We start from the raw sequence: 24,379 nt of genomic DNA, 5'->3' as shown, positions 1-24,379 counted from the left end.
ATTCCTGGTCAAGGACACGTACATGGGTTTCGGGTTCACTCCTCGCCCCTGGTAGGAGCACATGCAGGAGGCAAAGAGTCAATGTGTCTCTCTCACATCAATGTTTCTCTCTCTTTTTACCTCACCCTCCTTTCCACACTCTCTGAAAAACAATGGAAAAAATATCCTCAGGTGAGGGTTAACAAAAAAAAAAAAAAAATTGTACTGTACGGATTTCATGACAAACTCTTGGTGGATAAAGTATTTTTAGAGGTTGAAAATTATGATATGAGGCCAAATTCCTAGAACATGTGAGCGGTATCTGTAAAATTTTGAAGCAAATACCAATTAGGATTATCTATCTAATGAATGTACTATTCTCAATGGTCATGAAAGCATCTTTTCAAAATCATATGACTTTTGCCCTAGCTGTTTTGGTTCAGTGGATAGAGCGCAGGCCTGGGGACTGAAGGGTCCCGGGTTTGATTCCAGTCAAGGGCACATGCCTGGGTTGCGGGCTCGATCCCCACTAGGGTGAGTGCAGGAGGCAGCAGATCAATGATTCTCTCTCATCACTGATGTTTCTATCTCTCCCTCTCCCTTTCTCTCTGAAATCAGTAAAAATATATTTTAAAAAATCATATGACTTTTGCCTTACTCAATGCCAATGTACCCAAGAAAGCCTAACCCAGAGATCAATGGGCATATAGCTTAAAAACACACTCTAAGCAGGAACCATGACAAGGGATTTCAGGTGTCATATCTCATTTAATCTTCTCAATAAACTAGTGATCCATGCTATTCTATGGTTCTTGGAAATATGAACATCTAGTATTACTAGCCTCACAAAACAGAAAATGCTCAAAAAATACTTTTGTAGGTGACTGAGTATGAGACTTGAAGTGCAAGGATGTAACTGAGGAGGGTAATAGGAGTACTCTCTACCATGACTTCTGACCTAGCATTTTCCACTTTACTGTTCCAGGTCCCTACTTGCTTGCCCTGAGGGAGAAACAATCCTAAATTGAGAAACGGAGTAAGGCCTGTTATCTTAAAAAAAACTGTTGGACTGTCTAGTTCCAAATGTAATTGTCACAGAAACTACTGGTCCCCCAATCTCTGTTCCCCCTTCTTCGTTGGACAGAGGAGCCCTGACTTTTAGCTGGGCAAAATAAAAACTATAGTTCCAGGCACTACTGCAGCTAAGTTCTGGAAAATGAGATATAAAGAGGAGTCTGGGGCAACTTCTAAAAAAATGCCTTAAAAGGAGTGGGCATATGATCCCTCTCCCCTTTCTTCTTCCAAGTGGCTAAAAAGCAGATAAGATGTCTGCAGTTTGAATAGCCATCTTGGATCACGAAGTGGAAGCGATATACTAAGGATGGCTGATCAGCTGGATGGAAGTCTGCATCCCCTAATAAAGTGAAATGCCATCTTTGAGTGGCCTATAGACTTCTTTTGTAAGTTAAATGTACTTTTATTCGAGTCATTTTTAAAAATTTTATTTATTGATTTTAGAGAGAGAACATTAATTTGTTGTTCCACCTATATATGCATTCATTGGTTGCCTCTTCTTTCTTTCTTTCTTTCTTTTTTTTTTTAAATATATTTTATTGAATTTTTTACAGAGAGGAAGGGAGAGAGATAGTTAGAAACATCGATGAGCCGAAACCGGTTTGGCTCAGTGGATAGAGCGTCGGCCTGTGGACTGAAAGGTCCCAGGTTCGATTCCGGTCAAGGGCATGTACCTGGGTTGCGGGCACATCCCCAGTAGGAGATGTGCAGGAGGCAGCTGATCGATGTTTCTCTCTCATCGATGTTTCTAACTCTCTATCCCTCTCCCTTCCTCTCTGTAAAAAATCAATAAAATATATTTAAAAAAAAAAAAAAAAAAAGAAACATCGACGGGAGAGAAACATCGATCAGCTGCCTCCTGCACATCTCCCACTGGGGATGTGCCGCAACCCAGGTACATGCCCTTGACCGGAATCGAACCTGGGACCCCTCAGTCCGCAGGCTGACGCTCTATCCACTGAGCCAAACCGGTTTCGGCTGCCTCTTCTTTCTTAAAAAAATATATTTTCATTGATTTCAGAGAGGAGGAGAAAGGGGAAGAGAGAGACAGAAACATCAATGATGACAGAGAATCATTGATTGGCTGCCTCCTGCATGCCCCACACCAGGGATCAAGCCCACAATCCAGGCACGTGCCCTTGACCGGAATTGAACCTGGGACCCTTCAGTCCACAGGCTGACGCTTTATCCACTGAGCCAAACCAGCTAGGGCTCGAGTCATTATTATTTTAAATTTTCTATGCACACAGTCAAATTTATTCCTAACCAAAATAGTAGCTGAAAAGAGAAATCAGAAATTCAGATGATACTAACTCTGAGGCAGCAGAATAGAGTATTTAGGAGAAAGAACTCTGGAGCCAGTTCGTCAGTGTCTGTATCCTGCCTCCCACTTACTAGCTGTGAAATCTGGGCCAATTACTTATACTGTGTGCCTTAGTATCATTATCTGTGGGGATAATAATAGTACCTACCTATGAGGGTGTGATGTGAATTAAGTGAGTTATTACTTGTAAAGCATTTAAAACAGTAACTGGAATATAATAAGTACTATCTAAGTATTTGTCAAGTAAAATAAACTCATTTAGAGCAGGGCCAAAGATGGTAAGACCAAGTACAGTGAGTCTGTGGGCCATTCTGACACACCACAGGATTTAGGAAGTGGTCCTCTGCTCTAAACCACATTCACCTCAGTGGGAGCAGGATGGTTACATTAATAAGTTTTGTCAGGGCACATGTGTTTCAACATCCCCTCTAAGAAAGGACAGTGGTCAGGAAATTAAGGAGACTGAGATCCCACAAATCACCAAGAAATCACACCAGAGTCTGTCATTCTCTGTGGCCCAAATACTGAGATAGTAGTACTTTATCTGCCAGGGAGAACTGAGAGATCATATTATTCCCACCTGTCAGAGTACCTGATCACTTAGCTGATCTGACACACTTCCAACAGAGCTGTAACAGTATTATGACAGAAAAACAAAAACCTTCCTCTGGCTCCTGTATCTAACAAAAATAATCAGTCAACAAGGTAACTAAAAACCACTCATATGTTATCTTAGATGTCATTCTGGCTCTCCAATAAAAAGACGAAAGCATCTTGCTAACATTTAGATCTCAGAACACCTAGCTTTCTTTTCTTCTAGAAGTGATGGTTCCCCTTTGAGCTTTTCATTTGACTTACTGCTCTCTTATTTGAGGGACTTAGAAATACCTATTAATCTCAAAGCTTTCTCCAACTTAGTCTATGTTAGAGTTGATGGCAGATTTGCTCTCTGGATCTTGGTGATAATTCAGGGATGACAACACCTGGGAGAATAACTAAATCATTCAATGAAGCTAACCAAGAGTTACAAGTCACAGCACATCCTAGCCACTCAGCACTCCTATCAAAATAGCACCATCCATTTAAAGAGTTCACACGGGAGAGGTGCGGGGGGGGGGGGGGGGGAGTTTTAACACCCATCATTCTAACAAGTATAACAATAACATTTTTCCAATAAACCATTCTGGCCCATCTGATAACTTTGGCAAAGAATACTTGTTACTTGGTATTTTTGACCCACTGATATTCCAATGACACCTCTGCAGTTCTCAAAAGAATAAAGGTAGGTCACTCTGAAAGACCACCAGACATTCAAACTGCAAACCAGGAAAATCCATCAGATTGCTACTGACTGCCCTCACTCCAGGTACTTCAAGCTGGACATCTAGAAATCTCAGCTGACTGCTTTCGGAACTCAGAAACTGAGATTAAAATCTGTTCCGATCATTAACCTTTGTTCCTCTTTTGTTTCCACAGAATTGACTCTTATTAAATAACTGTTCGTGTAATAATAGGCCTAACTTTGAGAGCCTACCTGCATCACCACCTCCTGAAATAAGACAACTGTTTAACTAAACTGACTTATTCCCAAGTCTGAGAGACTGGTTCAAAGATGATGCAATTTACCAACTCAACTTTTTTTTTTTTTTTTTTTTTTTTTTTACAGAGAGGAAGGGAGAGGGACAGAGAGTTAGAAACATCGATGAGAGAGAAACATCGATCAGCCGCCTCCCGCACACTCCCTACTGGGGATGTGCCCGCAACCAAGGCACATGCCCTTGACTGGGATCGAACCCGGGACCCCTGAGTCCGCAGACGGATGCTCTATCCGCTGAGCCAAACCGGTCAGGGCCCAACTCAACTTCTTGAGCGTTTCAAAGGCGGGACTAAAGGGGAGCAGATTATACTCCCCTTTTGCGTGTGGATTGTTTGAGCTGAAGGCAAGCAAGACCTGGCATTCTCAGGAAAAACTTTTACCTCCCCTTTAACTGCCTAAAATAACTCAGATAGGGGACCTGGCCTAGAAAGAGAGCTATTACTAGAGAGATTTTTTTTTTCCTGTAGGACTTACCTATACGGCAGGTAAAATACCTGATTAGCAAACACCTGCTCTTCTTAACTTCCCAGTGAATTGCTGTCCTCCCCTTTGAAGCTCCAGCCCATATCCCTCAGCTGAGACCGCATATAAACATCAATTGCCTGACTGCCTTTGGATCACATATGTTTATGGGGCTCCCATACCTTAGGAAATCAAATTTGTCTTTCTCATGTTAAAAAAATAAATAAAAATAAAGGTCATCTCTCAGCTGCCCTGATCACTCTATGCCCCATCCCATCCCCGTCCTCCTTTATACAAATAAATGCAAGGGACAAAATAAAGGTCAGCAAACACTTCGCCTTCGCTGAAAAAGCTAACTACGATCGTCCTGGGAGAGAAATGAAAGTAAGAAGGCAGCTGACAGCCCCGTGATTCTAAATCTCCATTCTAAGTTTGAGGAACCATAAACATTGTTGAACAATTTCCCAAAAGAAGTGAGCAATACCCAGACAGATGGAAATTGCTCATTCCACCCACTCTGTCACCAGCGTCTGCCAATAGGAGGCCTGGGGAGGCGGCAGGAGACATCCCCACAGCACAGAGGCTGGACCTGCACCCTCAGAGCCCCTCCCTGATGGGGCGTCAACTAACAACTGGTTTGGTCCCAAAAGAGGAAAAGACGGGCCCAGACCTCAACCTGCAAATCTGTAGGTTAATGCCCTAATGCATTTACCGAACCTCCTAGGAAGCAGCATCTCCCCGCGCCTCTCCGTCCAGAAGCAGATCGCCCCACCGCACAGCTGGGCCCTCCGCCTGTATCTGGTCTATTTCCTCTTTTCCGCTCACTCCTCCCCCACCAAACAGGTTCTGATTTATTTCTTCATTCCGCAGAGCTTCTCCACCTCCAGTCCCCGTGGCACTCCAAAACCCTGCCGAGGGGCTCCGCACTGGAAAGTTTCTCCCTTCTGCGACCTTTCGTTCAGCCCCCCGCCCCCCGCCTCCCCCGGCCAGGCCCACAGTCCCCGCAGCCAGCGGGCTCGGTCGCCACCCGGATCTCACCCCCTGAGGGTCCTTGACGAAGTAGCTTCCGCTGGAGCCTTGGTAGATGCGCTCGGGGAAGATGCAGCGCTCGATGGCCACTTCGGCCTGTCGCACCACCGCCTCGAACTCCGGGTCCTCGGGAAACTCGTTCCGTTCCCGGTGGGCCTGCGCGGCGTGAGCAGCGGCCGCGGCCTGGGCGGCCAGGGCTTGGGCCTGAGCCGCCACGGTCTGGGCTTGACCCTGGGCCGCGGCACCCCGGGCCCGATCCAGCAGTGGCTGCCGCTCCCTGTCGTGGCCTGGCGAGCCCGGCGGTGAAGGGGCCGGGCCGGTCGCCGCCGCCACTCGGATCGCGCCCCCCGGCACCTGCGGAAAGTGAGCGCCCGAGCCGGACGGGAAGGTATAGTCCGGGGGTTGGGCCCGCTCGGGGGACACTAGTGGGCTCGTCTCGTCCATCCCTCAGGCCGCCGGCTCCCGGACCCGGCGCGTAGCGCACAGCTGAACTCCGGGCCGGGGCCAATCCACAACACCCCCAACCTCCGCCCGGCCAACCAGGTCGCGGTGCCTCTCTGGCCCCGCCCCCACCTCCTTGTTTACTTGGTGACGAGTAGGCACAACCCCCTCGCGCGCGACAGTAGCCAATCAGAATCAGCGCCTACGCAATCGCGCTCCGCAGAGTTTGCTCATCACCTCTCTGATGACTGCGCATGCTCCAGCAGCAGACCTCGTGTCAGAGACGCCCTCCGCTCTTAGCTTCCAATTGCTGACCCATCTTTGGGAGTTTTCAATAAAGTAACCTACCTAAGCAGTCATTAGTTATTGAGTGCCTACTGTGAACCCACTGTAAGACTGGAAAAATCTAATTTTTGCCCTAGACGCTTTGGCTCAGTGGATAGAGCATCGGCCCAAAGCCTGAAGGGTCCTGTGTTTGATTCTGGTCAAGGGCATGTACCTTGGTTGCAGGCTCAATCCCAGTTGGCTGCATTCGGGAGGCATCAAATCAAAATGTGTCTCTCTAATATCCATGTTTCTATCTATTTCTCTCCCCTTCCCTTCCACTCTAAAAATCAATGGAAAAATATCCTCAGGTGAGGATTAACCAGAAGAAAAGAAAAATCTAATCTTTGTATCTGCAGTCATTCAATTATGCACTCAGTCATTAAATATTTATTGAGGACCTACTATGTTCTAGGTCAGTGATGGCGAACCTTTTGAGCTCGGCGTGTCAGCATTTTGAAAAACCCTAACTTAACTCTGGTGCCATGTCACATATAGAAATTTTTTGATATTTGCAACCATAGTAAAACAAAGATTTATATTTTTGATATTTATTTTATATATTTAAATGCCATTTAACAAAGAAAAATCAACCAAAAAATGAGTTCGCATGTCACCTCTGACACGTGTGTCATAGGTTCGCCATCACTGTTCTAGGTGCTGTAGAGATAGTTGTGAAGCAAAGAAACAAAAATCCCTTCTCTACCTAAATAGAAAGGTTTTTAAAAAATCTCAGTCCTCACGCAGTTTACACAGTACCTGCCACAAAGCTCAATGTTTATTTGTCAATTGAGGAAAGATATGGTCCCACTAAACTAAAAAAAAAAAAAAAAAAAAAAATCAAAGTAAGGGTGTTTTATTTATCACAGTAAAACCTCAGTATCTAGACACAGTAGGTGCTCAGTACGTTTTTATCAGTGGTAAAGAGAAGAATGTTATAGTCCTTACCCTCAAGCTGAAGACATACAACTCTCTGAGGCAGTTGGAGAAAAAGAGCCAACAATCAGAACTGAAAACTCCATAAATTAAGTTTAGCGGCTTGGGGGTATGCGGGAGAGTCAGTAAAAACCTTAAGTGGGCATGTTCTATGAACTAAGTCTTAAAGGAAGAATGTGATTAAATCAATTGGCGAGGGGGAGGGAGTTTGGAGTTTGAACCCTGACTTCACATTTATTAGTTATTTTGTACAAGTTATTTAACTCTCTCAGTCTGTTTCATCATCTATAAAATGGGAGTAATCATCTCTTCCTCAATTGATTAAATAAGAATCACGATAAGTATGTAAAGAACTTAGCATAGTGCTTATCTATATGCTATATAAAAGCCTGAATGACCGAATGACCGGTCAACCAGTCGCTCTGATGCGCACTGACCACCAGGGGGCAGTCGTTCAATGCAGGAGCTGCCCCTGGTGGTCAATGCACTCCCACAGACAACCTCCCGTGGCCCCTCCCCCTGGCCGGTGGGCCAACCTCCTAAGGCCCCAATCGACCCTATCCCTGGCCAGGCCTATGGACCCCACCCATGCACAAATTTGTGCACTGGGCCTCTAGTTAGTGAGTATATAAAAAAGTGTAAACAAATGGTGAGTTTTTACGTACCATTTGTTGAGATTACTATTGATGTTGTTATCATTTTTGTGCTCAAAGTAACCAGCAGAGAGAGATGTGGGTTTTCACAGCAGGTGACCAACTATATAGTAACCAATATTTCATAATCATTCTGAAGAACAGAGTGGAGAAATAAAATGGAGTTGCTATAGTCATATACCAGACATCCATATAATGCCTGAAGGACTCACGTATCCGTACTACTAACATAGACCTGACATCTATTATCTCTAGACCACAGATGTGACCAGACCTCCCCATGCCCATCTTCTAGGCTACCTAGCATCCATCATCCAGATCTCCTGACATCTGACTGATAACTACCTTGGACCACTCCAAGGGCTAAGAATGCAGAACCAATTATTCTGAAGAATGCACTTCACTATAAGAACTCTGAACTTTTCTTGCTTCTTTGGAACACTTCTGGGTTTTTGCCTGGTTGTGTTTCTGGTTTGCAAACCCTAAGACCCTTGAGTAAATCTTTGTCATTTATTTCTAGCCAAAGCCTGCAGACTCCTTTTAAGTTCATTCAACAATTCTTTCTTGAATCAAATTGTTGCCACAGGTAACCAGGAGTACTGAATTGTTTAATTATATGATGGGGGTGTCTTAAACTTTTATTTTGCTAAATAAACCATTCTAGCAAAGCCCCATACAGATGGTTCCATTACACCTTTCAGTTACAAGATGTGTTTCCCTTTCCTACCCAAACATCAAATAATTAAGTACCACTTGTCTCTTGTATCCTGGGGGCCATAGCCACAGAGATGATTTCCTATATTATTCATCTTCTTTAGCTCTTAAGCTTCAAGTTATGGTTAAGGAAAGCAAGATTTAGAGTTCTCCCTTTAATTCTGAGGTTTTTTTCCTATGGAAAACTCTCAGGATTTCTTTCTGTACCTACCTCCTGAACTTGACTTTCCTTTTACTGAAAAGAGCGTCAATACATTGACACTATGAAGAGCTAGCACTTACCAACAGGTAAGCAAGTGCCTGATATTATTTTAAGTGCATCACATGGATTAAGTCAAGTGGCAAGCATTACAGCCTCTGTGATGTTGGAAGCTGAGTAAAGTAACTTGTCCATGGTCATGAAGCTGATAAATGGCAGAACTGGATCCAAATCCAGGCTGACTAGCTCCATGCTTTTAACACTACTAGTATATTGCTTCTTATCAAATACCTCTATGAAATTTTTCTTATATTTACCCTCTTTCTTTCCATCGCCACTGATGCCACATTCCAGTATGTCTTAGCTACATTCTTACAGTGGCTTCTGAGTGTGCTTCTCTGCTTCCAATTTCTCTCTGATCATCTCTGGGTATCACTGCCAGATTAATTTTATTACAACACTGGTTTCATTGTGTCACTGTTTTGATTAAGAAACTGCATTTTTTATTGTGGTAAAATATACCTAATATTTATCACTTTAACCATTCATAAGTGTACAATTCAGTAACATTAAATATATTCACAATGTGGTGTAACCATCACCACTATCTCTACCCAAAACTTTTTTATCATCCCAACAAAAACTTTGTACCCATTAACCAATAGCTTCTTCTTCCTCTAACTTCTGGTAACCTCTAGTCTACATTCTGTGTCTATGAATTTGCCTATTTAAGAAATTACATTTTGCAAACCATATCTCCTCCTTAATTTTTCAGGACTCTCCATAAATTGACCACAATCCATTTAACCTTTTTTCTTCATGTTTTTTTAAACACATATTCTCCAATGTAATAAGATCTATTTTCTTGACACTCCATTCTCTCAACTACTGTAATTATGTCTGTAGTCATTACCGCAGTTAGCATGTTTAACATTGAGTATAGGAGCGGGATTGAATCTTACAGGTCTGCTAGTCCAATCTCATTTTATAGGCTCTTAGAGAGCTTCATAGCTTGCTTGAAGCCACACACTGTTGGTGGCAGAAATGGAATTTAGATACAGAATTCAAGTATTTTTTAAAACAATTTAAACTACCATTTATGGGGCATTTACAATGTCTCAGACACAGTATTGAGCTTTTGACATTGTAGTCTCAAAAAAAAAAAGTCCTAGGCAGCCTTTATCATCATCATTATTATAATTTTCCGTCCTACAGATGAGGAAAAGTCCCAACTCAGAGAGGCAATCTGTTTACTCTCTTCATGAGTTTGCCTTCTCTTAATAATTAAATATAGTCGTGGATTTTCCCACGTGCATGAATCTTTTCTTCGCCACTCTTAGCAGTAAGTCCGCTGAGAGCAGTGATCGAGTCTTTTCCATCCTGGCAGCACCATAGCTAGCATCATGTTTCATTCCAAGTAAATAAACAGAGATAAACCCAGTGATGTGCGTAGTATTTGGGCTGATTTGCTTCCAACTTGGCATATTTTAAACACAAAGGATCTGGGTAATGACAACGACAACACACATCCCTACAAGGAATGCAAACGTGTCTTGATATCACAGTGTCTGGCGCAGGGTTGCACTAATTAAACTACAGTTTGCCCGCTCTAGAGCCTTACAATTTACAAAGCTGCACCTCAAAGCCGTGTGCAGGGTTCTGCCGGGAGACTCCTCGGAGGGGCCATTGACAGCTGCGGAGATCGGAGCAGGACCGGCACCGCTCCAGTTGCATCTGACGCAGGTTTGGTTTGGTTTGGTTCGGTTTGGTTCGGTTCGGTTCGGTTCGGTTCGGTGTTGACATTTCGGCTAGGCTGCCCCGCGATGGGCGAGACCTGAGTTCTCTTTCAGTCGGGGTTGCCGAGGTGGAATTTAGGGTCAGCCCCGTCCCCCTTTCGGATAGTTGACACTTTGCCCCGCACAAAGATGGCGCCGAGTCCGGCCTGAGCCAATAGGGAGTGGCATTGCTCCCGGTTGCTTAGGTAACAGCCAATGGGCAGCGGGCATTCTGGCCAGTGCGGCTGCCGGGGATGGCGGCGTCAGGAGGGGCAGGCGCTGGTGGAGGTGGCGGAGAGGCAGGTGGCAGGGGCGAGCCCGGGGGAGCGGAAGGCCGGCCGGCCGCTCGAACCCCGCGCCGGGCGTAACGGTCATCCCAAAAGGCGGAGCCCAGGTTGGCTGGCAGCGCGGGTGGGAGGGGGCCGGGAGAGTGTGGCGGTGAGGAAGGGACTGAGGAGCCCAGCCCGAGATGACAGGGGTGGGGAGCATGGCTCCAAGCCCGACGTGCTGACCGGAGGGCGGCTGCCCCAGGGTCCCAAACTCGGCCGCCCGTTTCCACCGCTGGGGCCCGAGGCCTGGGAGAGCCCCGGCACCGGGTTAGCGAGCGGGGTGGGCGGGGATGCCAGACCCGAGGGGCGAGCGAGCAGCCCCGGGGTGGAGGGCAGGAGCAGTGTGGAACGTGAGGATGGGTGGCGGAGGGAAAGGGGAGGTGGACGTGGACATGTTGTCTTTTGCCACCGACGGCTTTGTTTGCCTGGGGCCCGCCTCGCTCACACTGTGGTGGAGAGCCGTCCCGCACCGACGGGTCGGAGACACGGATGCCTCAGTGAGTTTAGGGTCGCACCCCGCAGGCTAGCGTTCCAAACTGCTTAGTACCAGCAGGAGAAACTGGGCTCTATTAGAACCGGACCGTTCATTTCCTCATTCATGAAACAGGAATATCCTGGCAGTCCCCGTCACCCCAGAGTCGTCTCTTTCTTTTTCTTCTTTTTTTTCTTTCTTTTTTTACCTTCTTTCTGTTATTAGGATTTTCTTTCCAGGTTCTTCAATGTAACCATCCCACAGTCTTCCTAAATAAGACCTTTACCTAGTAGACATACATCTATTTACCTTTCGAGTGGAAGGGAGACTTATAGGAAAAGAGACTTGACTTACAATAAAAAGTTATTTTATGCTCACTTAAAACACTTTAAAAAGAACGTTTGCATTTTGTTCTAGCTTTCTTCTTTGTTGATCAAATCCTTCATTTTCTTCTGTTTAGGATTCTAGAGGCCTAAGAACTGCTGTCTTCATAACTGAAGAAACTTTGACAAAACTATCTTACTTTGGGGAGGGTAGCTTGGGAGAGAGACAATGTTAAAGATATTTGTAGGTAGATATTTGTAGGTATTTAAGGTTGCTGCCTACAAATAATATTCCTTTTTTAAAAAATTGATTTGAGAGAGAGAGAGAGAGACATTAGTTTGTTGTTCCACTTATTTATGCATTCATCGATCAATTCTTGTATGTACCCTGACTGGGGATGGAACCTGCAACCTTGGTGTATCAGACGATACTCTAACTGATGGAGCTACCCGGCCAGGGCTCCAAACAATATTCTTAAACTGAAAATCTATTCCTCTTTATGTTAGTTTTTTTTATTTAAGAAGTTCTCTGAATTTGGACACAGGTGATTATGAATACTTAAATATTTTTTAACAAGTTTGATTTCAAAAAAAATAATGACAAACGGAATGGAAACAAAGGTTTTTCCTGTCTTCAACTTCTATTTGGAAATGTCTGAGTCAGGAGGAAAGAAAGATAGCAGGGATATAAACTCTTGTGCAGACTAATAGTATATTGGTTTGCAGGGACAAAGAGTCATTTTTCTTTTAGATAAATGTTTGGATTGATTCTTTGCAACCCATCCAGCCAAAGAACAAAGAATGAGTATCTGCTTAGAAGAAGCATGAATTATCTTGACTTTGTGACTAGATTCCATACGTATAGCTGAAGCCTAACTTTGTAGGCCATCTAGTCTCTTTGAATACCTGACACAAATACTGATTTGCATCCTTATTAAAGTACTAGAGGCCTGGTGCACGAATTCGTGCACAGGTGGGGTCCCTCGGCCTGGCCAGTGATTGGGGCCCATCCAGAGGTTGGTGGGCCAGGGGGAGGGACAGAGGGAAGTTGGCCATGGTGGGGTGGGGGGGGGGGGGAGAGGGGAGGGACCGCGGAAGGTTGGCTTGCTGTGGGGAGGGACCGTGGGAGGTTGGCTGGCCACAGGAGGTTGGTTGTGGGAGCGCACATACCACCAGGGAGCAGCTCCTGTGTTGAGCATATGCCCCCTGATGGTCAGTGTGCGTCATAGTAACTGGTCATTTAGTCGACTGGTCATTTGGTCATTCGGTCGCTTAGACTTTTATATATATACTAGAGGCCCAGTGCACAAAAATTTGTGCACTCGGGGGGAAGTGGGGAGTCCCTCAGCCCGGCCTGTGCCCTCTCGCAGTCTGGGACCCCTCAGGAGATAACGACCTGCTGGCTTAGGCCTGCTCCCGGGTGGGAGAGGGCAGGCCCAATCCCTAGGTGCAGCCCCTGGTTGGGCTCAGAGAAGGGCTGATTGGGGAGTTGGGGCACCGCCCCCTGTCACACTCAAGGCAGGGTCGATGGGGAGGTTGCGGCACCACCCCCTGTCATGCACAGAGCAGGGCAAATCAGGGTGTTGGGGCGCTGGCCCCTGTCACTCACAGAGCAGGGCCCATCAGGGTGGTTGGGCCTCTGTACCCTATCACGCACAGAGCAGGGTCGATCAGGGGGTTGGGGAGCTCCCCCCGTCATGCACAGAGCAGGGCCAATCAGGGGGTTGAGGAGCTCCCCCCTGTCACTCACAGAGTAGGGCCGATAGGGGAGTTGGGGCACTGCCCCCTGTCACACACAGAGCAGGGCGGATCAGGGGGTTGGGGCGCCGCACCCTGTCACACACAGAGCAGGGCGGATCAGGGGGTTGGGTCCTGCACCCTGTCACACTCAGGGCAGGGCCAATGGGGAGGTTATGGCTCTACCCCATCACACACAGAGCAGGGCCCTTTGGGGGGGGGGGGCGTCGCCCTCTATCACCCACAGAGCAGGGCTGATCAGGGGGTTGGGGCGCCTTCCCCTGTCATGAACAGAGCAGGGCAAATAGGGAGGTTGTGGCCCCACCCCCTGTCACACACAGAGCCGCAGGGCGATCAGGTGGTTTGAGCACTGCCCCCTGTCACACTGATCCCGGTGCCAGGAGGCCTCTCAGTTCCGCTGATCCCGGTGCTGGGAGGCATATTACCCTTTTACTATATAGGATAGAGGCCTGGTGCATGGGTGGGGGCTGGCTGGTTTGCCCTGAAGGGTGTCCTGGATCAGGGTGGGGGTCCCCACTGGGGTGCCTGGCCAGCCTGGGTGAGGGGATGATGGCTGTTTGAAGCTGGTCACACACCCTTCAGGGTGGGGGTCCCCACTGGGGTGCCTGGCCAGTCTGGGTGAGGGGCTGAGGGCTGTTTTCAGGCTGAAGCTCCCAACTGCTCCTTTTTTTCTTTTTTTTTAATTCTGGGTCAACTTTAGCTCTGGCTCCAGCTCTGAGGCCTCTGCTGCTGAAAGCAGGTATCTGGTATGATTGGGTTCTGTAATTGAAACACTGTATCAACTCCCGCTCTGAGATCCCGGTTGGCTGAAAGCAGGTTTCTGGGGTTTTGTTTAGCTTCTATATTTGTAACAATGTTTCAAACTGCAAGCTCTGAGGCCGGCAAGGCAGGTGGGGAACGTTGGTTTCCTCCGTCACTGAAGCAAGCAAGCCTCATGTTAGCTTCAAGCTGCCTGGCTGCCGGCTGCCATCTTGGCTGGCAGTTAATTTGCATATCTCGCTGATTAGCCAATGGGAAGGGTAGCGGATGTACACTAATTACCATGTTTCCCTTTTATTAGATAGGATATAGGATGTCCCTATTTCCCCCCTTTGCCTTCTCTACCCAGCTCTTGCCCCCCACTTCTCTCTGGCATCACCATACTGTTGTCTGTGTCCATGGGTTGTGCATATATTCTCTTTGGCTAATCCCTTCTGTAAATTCGCTTCTTTAAATTTTTATTTTCAGATAAGTGCTTATAACTGCACTATTACATATTTTCTATTACATCATTTAGAATTAAGATATTTTTTAATTGAACCCTTGTAAATTTTAGCACAATTTAATAAATTATGCTAGAAGCAATTAGGAGATTTTTCATGTAATGCAGATACATTCCAATTAATATTTCATTATTTTTTTAATTTTTTAATATTTTAATTTGAAATAATCTCATACATGTAAAAAAAACACCTATAAAATACTACAGCATATTATATCTACCCTTCACCCAATTTCTTAGGTGTTAATAATTTAAACATAACCATTATACAACTAACAAAATTTGGAATATATTTTTTTATAATCTCTTTAATGTTACTTAATCCATTTATTTTGTTTTTGTTAATCTTCACCCAAGGATATTTTTCCATTGAATTTTAGAGAGAGTGAAGGGAAAGGGAGAGACACATTGATTGGTTGCCTCCTGCACATGCTCTGATAGGGACTGGGGATCAAGCCAGCAACTGAGGTACATGTCCTTGACTGGAATCGAACCTGGGACCCTTCAGTCCATGGATTAATGCTCTATCCACTGAGCAAAACAGGCTGAAGCTTAATTCATATACTTTTAATCTATATGTGTCTTTATATTTAAAGTGGGTTTTGTTTTTGATTCACCCTCATAATCTGTCTTTTAATTGGTTCATTTATGCCACTGACTTTCAGAGAGCTTACTGATAGAGTTACTGCCATATCAGGTGGCTTCTGGGGCTTCTGGGGCTTCTGGGGCTGGCCTGCGGCCCAAGATTGAATCTGATCACGGGCGGCAGGCAGGCGGCTTCTGGGGTTGCACACAGGGGCCTGGATGGCAGCTCCCGCTGGCAGCTCCTGCTGTCCTGCCCTGCCTGCAGTATGCAAATTAGCCGCCATCTTTGTTGGCGGTTAATTTGCATATCATGCTGATTAGCAAATGGGAGATGTAGTGAAGGTATGGTCAATTACCATGTTTGTCTATTATTAGATAGGATGGTCTAGAGGCCTGGTGCATGAATTCATGCACAGGTGGGGTCCATCCGACCTGCCCCAATGGGGGCCCATCAGGCCGGGCCATTGGGGAGGGGGAGAGGCGCCGATCGGGGCCCAGATCAGGCTAGTTGGCTGCCGCAGTGCGCATCATAGCCACTGGTCATTCTGGTTGTTCCACTGTTCTGGTCGCTGGGTTTTTATATATATAGATTGGGTTTTCAGTCTTCATTACCATTGACTATACTTTATTAAACTAGATTTGTCTCAATGACCATGTTAACCGGTGAAATTTTTTTCTGGGTCAGTGGCTATGCAGCTGAGTATTACTTAGCATGTCTAATTACAGAAATGCTAAATGAACATCCTGACACCCAGACAGTGACAATATCAATTATTTGGACATAGGTAGAAATTTCTAGTCAAATGTGTTTAACCATGGCCTTAGTCCCATGGAGTCAATATGTGTTCCCTCTAATTAGCACTTCTGATTGTGTTTTGGCTATGGACTTTATTTTGAAAAGTAACTATTGAAGGGAGTTTGCTCTATGTTCCTAGATAAAAAAGGAATGGAAATTTGTAGTATAGTATGCACTTTTGAAAACAGTGGGAGAGGATGGTGGCAGGGTTAAGTTGAGAGATGATGTCCCCTTTCTTTCAGAGACCTTTACTGGTGGTCCCTCTGAGACAAGCTGGGATGCCACTATCTGGGAGTTTCATGGGCCTTAAGAGAAAGTAAACAAGAGGCTGCCCCCCCTGAGTCCCTCTGTAATCAGTCTGATTCCTCAGATTGCACTGCAATAACTCCTTCCAAAGTTTTGAGTGAAGACAAGTTAACTGCTGCCTACCATTTAAAGGAAATTCCCGTATCTTCTGTATAAATAATCATTTTGTGTTTATATTTTGGAATGGTTGTTTAGTCGTAAGATTTAGTAGAAGAGATATCCTTTCTAATTCTGACTTGTTTAGAAGGAATGAGATAGTTCAGATTTGTACCATATGCTGATTTTTAGGAATGGAAATTTGACAGATATATCATAGGAAAAAACAACCACTACCATCAATCTGACTTAATTTGTTCTGGGAAGCAGCTGAAGATAGCCTCTAGCTAACTCAATGCCCAGCAGTTTTGATGGAAAACGTTTCTCTTCCTCTCATTAATGTTGTAGTTGCAATGGAGTCATGTTGACCTCCACTCCAAGCTCACTCTGATGCTGGGCTGACATAAGAGAATTGTGCACCTGAAATTGGATGCTGACCTTGTGGAACATTGATGGGACAGAGAAGGCACCACCTCTCTGAGAAAATAGCCCCACAGGTTTTGAGGGGCTTTAAGAAGAAAATGATCCTTTTCTCAGTCTGCCTTCTATTATGTGAAAGACCCTGGGCATGGAGTTTTTGAGTAACTAAAAAGTGAGAAAGCCCCTGATTGATGGACCTATGAGATTGACTCCCAAACATTTCTAGAAGTGCCTCCACAAAGCTGGCCTTCATTATGGGGGTAGAAATGAATGTTCCTCCATGTTTGGGTGAGACCACAGCGGGTCTCAGAACTCATCTATCCTCATAGCTGGGATGAAACTGGGGGTCTGAGGCAGAGCCAGGCCTAGAAGATGCGACTGGGCCCTGCTCTGTTCAGGCCAAGCTGATTTCACATCAGACCATTTCTGGGCATCTGGCATCTGTATCAAAAATTATTATGACATAGGCCAAAATTAAAATATCATATAGGGTGTTGATAAAGAACAGATGGGTGGCAACTGTCATTTGCATTTTCCTCTACTTAGTATTTACCTCATTAGTCAAAACTGCTGACTCCCCCCCGCCCAAAACAAAATGCTATTTAAATTATGTTGGTAGCATTTTTATTCTGAGACTTTAGGGAAATTTCCATTGTAGTAAGTGTGTGAGTATAGGTGTCTCTTTGAAGGAGGAGAAGAACAACATTTAAAGGACACAGGTAGCCAGTGTTCTAGGTACTTTCATAAATGTTATTTCATTTAATCTGCATGCTAACTCTGTGAAGTAGATAATCTCCACTTCATAGAGGAGGAGACTGAGGTTTAGAGACTGACGTGGAGTATAAATAACTCAGCACTGTCCACCACCACCATTTGGAGAAAACAATGTATGCCTTGTTTTAGTTGAACATTTGAAGCACCATTTTAAAAAAATAAAATATGCCAGATTTCCTTGTACTCTGGAACCTACTCTTTCTAACTCCTTGATTTTCCACAATGGAGACATCATTACAACCGTTAACACTGTTGTGATTTGGGCTTCTCTGGGACCTGAAGGGAAGCTAGCAGTTGGCACCAGGCCCCCAGGGATTTAAAAAAAAAAATTGTCCTCCAGGGTTTGACCTTAGTGCTGGGAACAAGAGGTGCACTTGTCCTGTTGGAATCAGTCAAGTGCCTAAGGGTCAGACTCCAGATTAATTATTAATAACAGAGGACCTTTCAATGGTGATTTATACAGCGGAGAGCTCTTCACACACAGTATTTCCATTTATTGGAGAAATAATCCACAAACTTTCAGGTGTGTAAGATTCTAATGATGTGCTTGTTAACACTGCAGATTCCCAGGCTCTCACTGTACAGAATCTGACTCAGTAGATCTGGGTGTGGGCCTAGGACTATGCATAGTTACAGCCACTTGAGAAAACATTGTATTATTTCATTCTGGAGAAGGGGTAAGTAAAAAAAGACCTAGGGGATTTAAAAAGGAAATAGGGATTTCATTTTTTTAAATATGTCAAATGATTTTATTTTTCTCTATTTATATTTAATGATAGTTTGGGTATCTTAAATCCCTTTTATAGTATATCTTTGAATAAAAACATTATTTTACCAAGATGTGTGAAGCCATAACGAGCCAGTCTTCAAATGTTATTGGGTGATGGTAGTGGTTGTTTTTTCCATGATATATCTGTCATAGTTCTCTCTTCTGCCCCCATTGCCCTGTTATCCCCCTCGCTCAGGCCTTATGATCTCATATCTGGGTGTATCAGGTAGCTTTTGCTGAGTAATGCATCACCCAAAACAAGTGGCTTAAAACAACCATGCCTTTAGTCTGCGACTGTGGGCTAATAATTTGGGGCTGTGCTCTCTTCTGGTCTTGCCTGAGCTCACCAAGGCTTCTGTGGGCAGCTGAGACAGCTGCTCCAGGTGGCCTCTCGTCAGCCACCAGACTAGCCTGCACTTTTTCATCTGGGGACAAAACAGTTCCAAGTGCAGCAAGAGGGCAAGAGGGCAAGAGGGCAAGAGTGCTCTTCAACCTCAGCTACATCACCTTTGCTGACGTTCCAGTAGTTATATAACCCACCCATATCCAGTGGGTGGAGGGATAAACAAACTGTCTCTTCATGGGAGGATCTGAGTGGAGGGGGATGCTTTGTGCTCATTTTCACAATCTACTGAATTATCACATCTCCTGCCTTGCCAGCTTCTCTGGCTGTAGGTTGTTGCTGCCCGAGTCCATTCTGCTTCCTGATTCAATTTCATTTTCCTTAAACTTTGCTTTTATCATGTTACATCCCTGTCCGACCCTCCCACCCACTGAAGCTGTCTCTTTACCCACCTCATCAGCTATAAACTCTTCTGCCTAAGTGACAAAGATCTCCTTCCACTCGCCTGACCCTAGAGGCAGAGCGCATAGGGCCTGGGAAAGAACTGGCAGGCAGGGAGGCCTGCGCACTAGTTCCAGCTTGGTCACCGACTAGCTTTTGACTCCCCGAGCTTCTGTTTCTCCAACGATAAAGTGAGCGAGTTTGGATTACATCTTAGAGGTTCTTTTCAAATTTAAGGTTTAGGCTGAAAAATTTATTTCCTATTACTCCCTAAACATGCCTTCAACTCTAGGAGACCCAGCTTCTTATTTTCCTCCTGAACATCTTGTGTTCTCGTTACTCTTTATGCTTTCATTCCCCATGTCTTCTCAGTCTGGAATTGCCCTTTGCCCTCTTCACTGCTTGTTTTAAATTCTGCCCACCTCTTGTCTCTGTTAATCTCTGCCATCCAACTTGGCAGTTAATTGTATTATTTCTCATATTACTCAATGTTTTCTTTGTTAGTCTTATCAACTAGATTTTAAACTTATATTGAGGAAAGAGACTGCAATTTACACATTAACTAAGTGTATAGCAGGTATCAGTAAAGTATTTGTAGATTAATCCTAAATTTCTATCTCAGGTCATAGAAAGTTGGAACTGGCTGAAAACTTTAAAGACGAGGAGGAGGATTAAGTGCTGGGGCGGAGGTGGTGATGGCGATGGTTGGAGAGTGGGTAGTTTTGTTAAGTGTACTCAAGGTAGTGTACACTGCCTGAGCTGGTAGCCTTTGGAATGTATCCAGAGTTGCTTTGCAGGCCTTTCCTCCAGCCGTCCTGTGACCCTGCTTCTCCTCTGCTTGTGTCCTGCAGTTTTCATCCTTCTGTAAGCTGTCACCATGACCCTGACAAAAGGTTCCTTCACCTACTCCAGTGGGGAGGAGTATCGTGGCGAGTGGAAGGAGGGTGAGAGGACCCCTGGGGTACCCAGTGATGAACATTTGGCGGAAGGATAATACTTCAGGATAAATAAGCCAACTTTATTCATCTTCAGGTCTTACTCCGAGATTTAACATGATAGTGCTTTTCCTTTATTCAATTTTAGGATTATAAATAAAGAAATTAAAAAATACTATTGTTAATTCAACCTCTAGAAGTAAGTTAAATCTTTCTGCTTCTAAATTGTGTTTTAACCCTTTTATCTTTTAGCGATATTATTTGGGAATTGTTTTCCTAAGTGCTAATGTACTTAGCAGAGTAAATGAATTGTTTTGAGTGCCCATAAATCAAAACATACAGAAGTTATTGCAATGACTTGATGCCAATGAGCCTTAAGAATTTAAGGAAATTAAGGGCAGGCACTCAAGAGCAAGTGACATTCATTGCCTTGAATTTCCTGTGACAGTTTGTTACATTTGCAAGTATCTGTTCTTAGGAATGGTAAAATTCTTGGGAGCCTGAGACTGTACAGGAATTAGTTCTATGATGCTCATTTGGAAGCAATGTGGCCACTTAAAAGCCCCCGCGTCCAGTCCTAGCAAAGCCTAGCAAGCCAGGAGCTGCCCCCAGGAGGCACTTGTGTCAGTGAAGAACATTTCACACTGTTCCCAGACACGCGCCTCCTTCTTTTCATGGTAGAGCCTGCAGCTGATGAATTCTTGAACCTTGAGAGGAGAAATTGTGCAGGTGGGATGTGACCTTGACTCTGAACATCACCAGCCTTTCTCCTGCCTCCTAAACACCTGCTGTCCTCTTTAATATGACCTTGAGAGGAGAGGCTTCCTGAGGCTCTGCTGGAGTCTGTCCCTCAAAAGAGCTGCCTCTTGCTCGGTTTTCTGGCCAGGGCAGTGGGTGAGCTCAGCCTTCCTGATGTAGCAGAGCTCAGGCCAGGGTTGCCAGTCAGGCTGATGGGTTTGCACAGTAGCTTCACAGTGCTAAGTGCTATCCTTTTATTTTTCTCCGAGTGGCAATGTAGTTAAGTGTTGAGGGCTGTCAGGTCAGGTTGCCTGCTGTGTTTGCATTCTCGCTCTATGACTTAAGTGCTCTAGGATCTTGAGCAAATTATTTAGCTTCTTTTTGCCTTGGTTTCCACATCTGTCAAATGAAAATAATAGTAGTACTATACCTACCTCATAAGGCTCTCGTGAGGATTAAATAAGATGATATATACGAAGTGCTTAGGAGAGTGCCGGCACACCATAAGGCACTATGTGCTATTTTTAAGTCCTCTCTTATCTTTCATGCTTAGAGAGACCTGCTCCAAGTCTGATGGCTGTGACTTAAGATGGGAAGGTCGCAGGAGCCAGGTTGTGACTCTGGGTGTTTGTCCTCTTCCCTGATAATGTCACTGCTTCTCTTCTTTCCTTTGTGGGTCGGGTGTGGAAGGTAAGGGATGTTAGACAGTGAGAGGGGACCCGGAAGCTGCCCCATCCCAACCTGACATCTGTCCTTCTCTTTGCTCAGGCCGCAGACATGGTTTTGGTCAACTGATGTTTGCAGATGGTGGCACCTACCTGGGTCATTTTGAGAATGGGCTCTTCTGTGGCTTTGGGGTACTGACCTTCTCAGATGGCTCAAGGTGGGTACTGGTTCATTCTTTTCTCAGCCTTAAACTAGGGAGAATCTGATCTAAAAATGATAGTAATAAATATCTGGTCAAACAAGAGCTTGTTCTAGGCCCTCTGAAAATAGGCAAGGAGTAGCATTCGTTTTTCATAGATCTAAAGTTTGAAATGGCAAGAGGTGAGTGACCTCCCTCCCCCCACTGCTCCGTTATTTCCTTGAGAGTAGGGCCTCACGTACATACTCTCTGACCCTCCTCTGCTGACGGAGACTGGGGTGGGTAGAGCTCTGAGGTAAGTGGAGTCAGCTTTGCTCCTTGGCATTAATAAATAACACATATTGGTAGCTGCTTGTAAGAGTGAACCTGGACAGCTCACTACCCCACCAAAGGCTAACATCTTGTGTTTCTGCAGGTATGAGGGGGAGTTTGCCCAGGGCAAGTTTAATGGCGTCGGAGTCTTCATTCGACACGACAACATGACCTTTGAGGGGGAATTTAAAAATGGCAGAGTAGATGGCTTTGGTAAGTTGCAGCCCAGCAGGAGGGGAGACTTAGGTGAGCACAGTATGGGTGGACGGACACCTTGTTCTCTTTAATCCATATGACAGCGCCCTAACGCCTGCCTGTTCGTCGAACTTACTGCCCGAGTCCTCCTGAGAAGGCTGTGAGGTTTCTTTTCCTCGGCCTCTACCTGTCAAGCTGTTCTCTGAGTCATTAATGCCACTGTCACTCCCATATTTCCTTTCTCCCTCAAAGGCCTGCTGACGTTCCCCGACGGGTCCCACGGGATACCCCGCAACGAAGGCCTGTTCGCGAACAACAAGCTGCTGCGACGCGAGAAGTGTCCCGCGGCCGTGCAGCAAGCCCAGAGCGCCGCCAAGTCAGCCAGGAGCCTCGCCGCCTGATGGGCGCTGCGCACCAGCGGACAAGTACTGGGTAAAGCAGGTGCCCCGCTGGTCAGTCGAGGCGAACAAGTAAACCAGATGTGAGAGGAGATGGCATGCCCGTGTGCTGTGCCACATCACCTGCCAGGCAGGGGCGCGACCACAGAGAAGTTCTGAGGACTGTGGCCCAGGCCCTGCGGAGTGGTCGCCAGTTCTGTCTTTTCCTTGTCTCGCTGTTGGTACTCTCCGTCCCTAACACCCTGGGTTACCCAGTGCAGACCTGCGCTGCCTGGTGCTTCCTTTCCTGCTAAGTGATGCAGAATCTCTTCATTCTGCTTGTATTGGGGAGGGGAGGGGGTGATCCAAATATATCCCCCTGTGAAGGATTAGGGAACAGTGCGATTTCCCTTTCCCTGACTTTACAAGCTGTCTTGCTTACCTGAATTCTAGCAGATACTCCCTATTTGTGCCTCTCTCCTTCATTAGACATGGGACAGGATTCCTTTATGGGACAGTCAAGAAAGAGACTGATGTAAATGGTCATTTTATAACTTGTGTTTATTACATACTTCAGGGCAAAGAGCAGACCTCTCTGGGCCATATCCGGTCCCACCATGGAGTGAACGGAATCCTTAGAGCTGACATAGCTCCTTCCCAACGGGCCAATAGTTTAGGTAGAATTGGAGAACCCTGGTGAACTAACAGCATTTGGCTCCTTGCATTTGGTTCACTGTAACTCTTCCACCGCAAGCCTTGGCCGTCAGGCCTGGGGATCAGATCTTGATTGATAGGGTCCCTACACAGTTCTTCACAGAGGCCTCCAGTTACCCGGTGACCCGAACACACCCCACCCCACCCCACTGCACCCCTTTATCCTCACACTGAATGTCTCCTCAATAGCAGGTTATGGTGGAAATTATAGCCGTGTGCCTCTATTTATTCTTTGAATGGTACTGTAGAAACAGGTGTTTATGAGGAATAAAACTACCAGAACTGCCTATACTTAGTTTTCTTGACTTTCCTGTTATGTGTCCTCATGAATATTAACCCATTTGTTGTTTCTAAAAATTAATCACAGCCCGGCCGGCGTGGCTCAGTGGTTGAGCATCGACCTATGAACCAGGAGATCGCGGTTCGATTCCCCGTCAGGGCACATGCCTGGGTTGCGGGCTCGATCCCTAGTGTGGGGTGTGCAGAAGGCAGCCGATCAATGATTCTCTCTCATCATTGATGTTTCTGTCTCTCTCTCCCTCTCTGAAATAAAAAATATATATATTTAAAAAATAAAAATTAATCACAGCCCTGGCCAGTGTGGCTCAGTTGGTTGAGTGTTGTCCCAAGCACTGAGGGAGGTCACTGGTTCAACTCCCAGTCAGGGCACATGCCAGGGTTTCTGGCTCGATCCCCAGTGGGGAGCTATGTAGGAGACAACCAATTGATATTTCACTCTCATATTGATGTTTCTCTCTCCCTCTCCCTTCTTCTCTCTCTAAAAATCAATAAAAATATTTAAAAATAAACATTAGTCACAGATGGGGGCTTGGAACTGACACTGCACACTTTACTATATATATATCATCTGATTATCAAAATCTCTGCACAGCCTTAGCTGGTTTGGCTCAGTGAATAGAGCGTCGGCCTGTGGACGGAAAGGTCCTGTGTTTGATTCCGATCAAGGGCACATGCCCAGGTTGTGGGCTTGATCCTCAGTAGGGGGTGTGCAAAAGTTAGCCAATTGATGATTCTCATCATTGATGTTTTTATCTATCTCCCT

At 45.6% G+C, this 24,379-nt stretch overlaps 2 protein-coding genes across 3 annotated transcripts in view; one reads left to right on the top strand and one right to left on the bottom strand.

Annotated features, from left to right (window-relative positions):
- Positions 1-5,960, bottom strand: part of PI4K2A (phosphatidylinositol 4-kinase type 2 alpha) — a 36,699-nt gene extending 30,739 nt beyond the window's left edge. Inside the window, exon 1 of the mRNA XM_081104704.1 lies at positions 5,475-5,960. Within this exon, the coding sequence (XP_080960830.1) occupies positions 5,475-5,909 (435 nt within the window). The 5' untranslated portion in view covers positions 5,910-5,960. The remainder of the gene's footprint in view (positions 1-5,474) is intronic.
- A 4,788-nt stretch (positions 5,961-10,748) lies between these two features.
- Positions 10,749-23,603, top strand: MORN4 (MORN repeat containing 4). Of its 2 annotated transcripts, XM_081104929.1 has the most exons (5): positions 10,749-10,901; positions 20,032-20,124; positions 21,622-21,736; positions 22,134-22,243; positions 22,478-23,603. In XM_081104929.1, the coding sequence occupies exons 2-5, from the start codon at positions 20,058-20,060 to the stop codon at positions 22,624-22,626; spliced, it is 441 nt and encodes a 146-aa protein (XP_080961055.1). In that variant the 5' UTR covers positions 10,749-10,901; positions 20,032-20,057; the 3' UTR covers positions 22,627-23,603. The 2 variants fall into 2 exon arrangements, with proteins under 2 accessions (XP_080961055.1, XP_080961056.1); XM_081104930.1 differs by lacking the exon at positions 22,134-22,243 and having other exon boundaries at positions 10,751-10,901.
- The last annotated feature ends 776 nt before the right edge of the window (positions 23,604-24,379 follow it).

Source organism: Myotis nattereri (assembly GCF_964212035.1).
Source record: "Myotis nattereri genome assembly, chromosome: 13".
Lineage (NCBI taxonomy): Eukaryota > Metazoa > Chordata > Mammalia > Chiroptera > Vespertilionidae > Myotis > Myotis nattereri.
The sequence above is the reverse complement of the archived record's forward strand: the minus strand, read 5'-3'. Positions and strand labels throughout refer to the sequence as shown.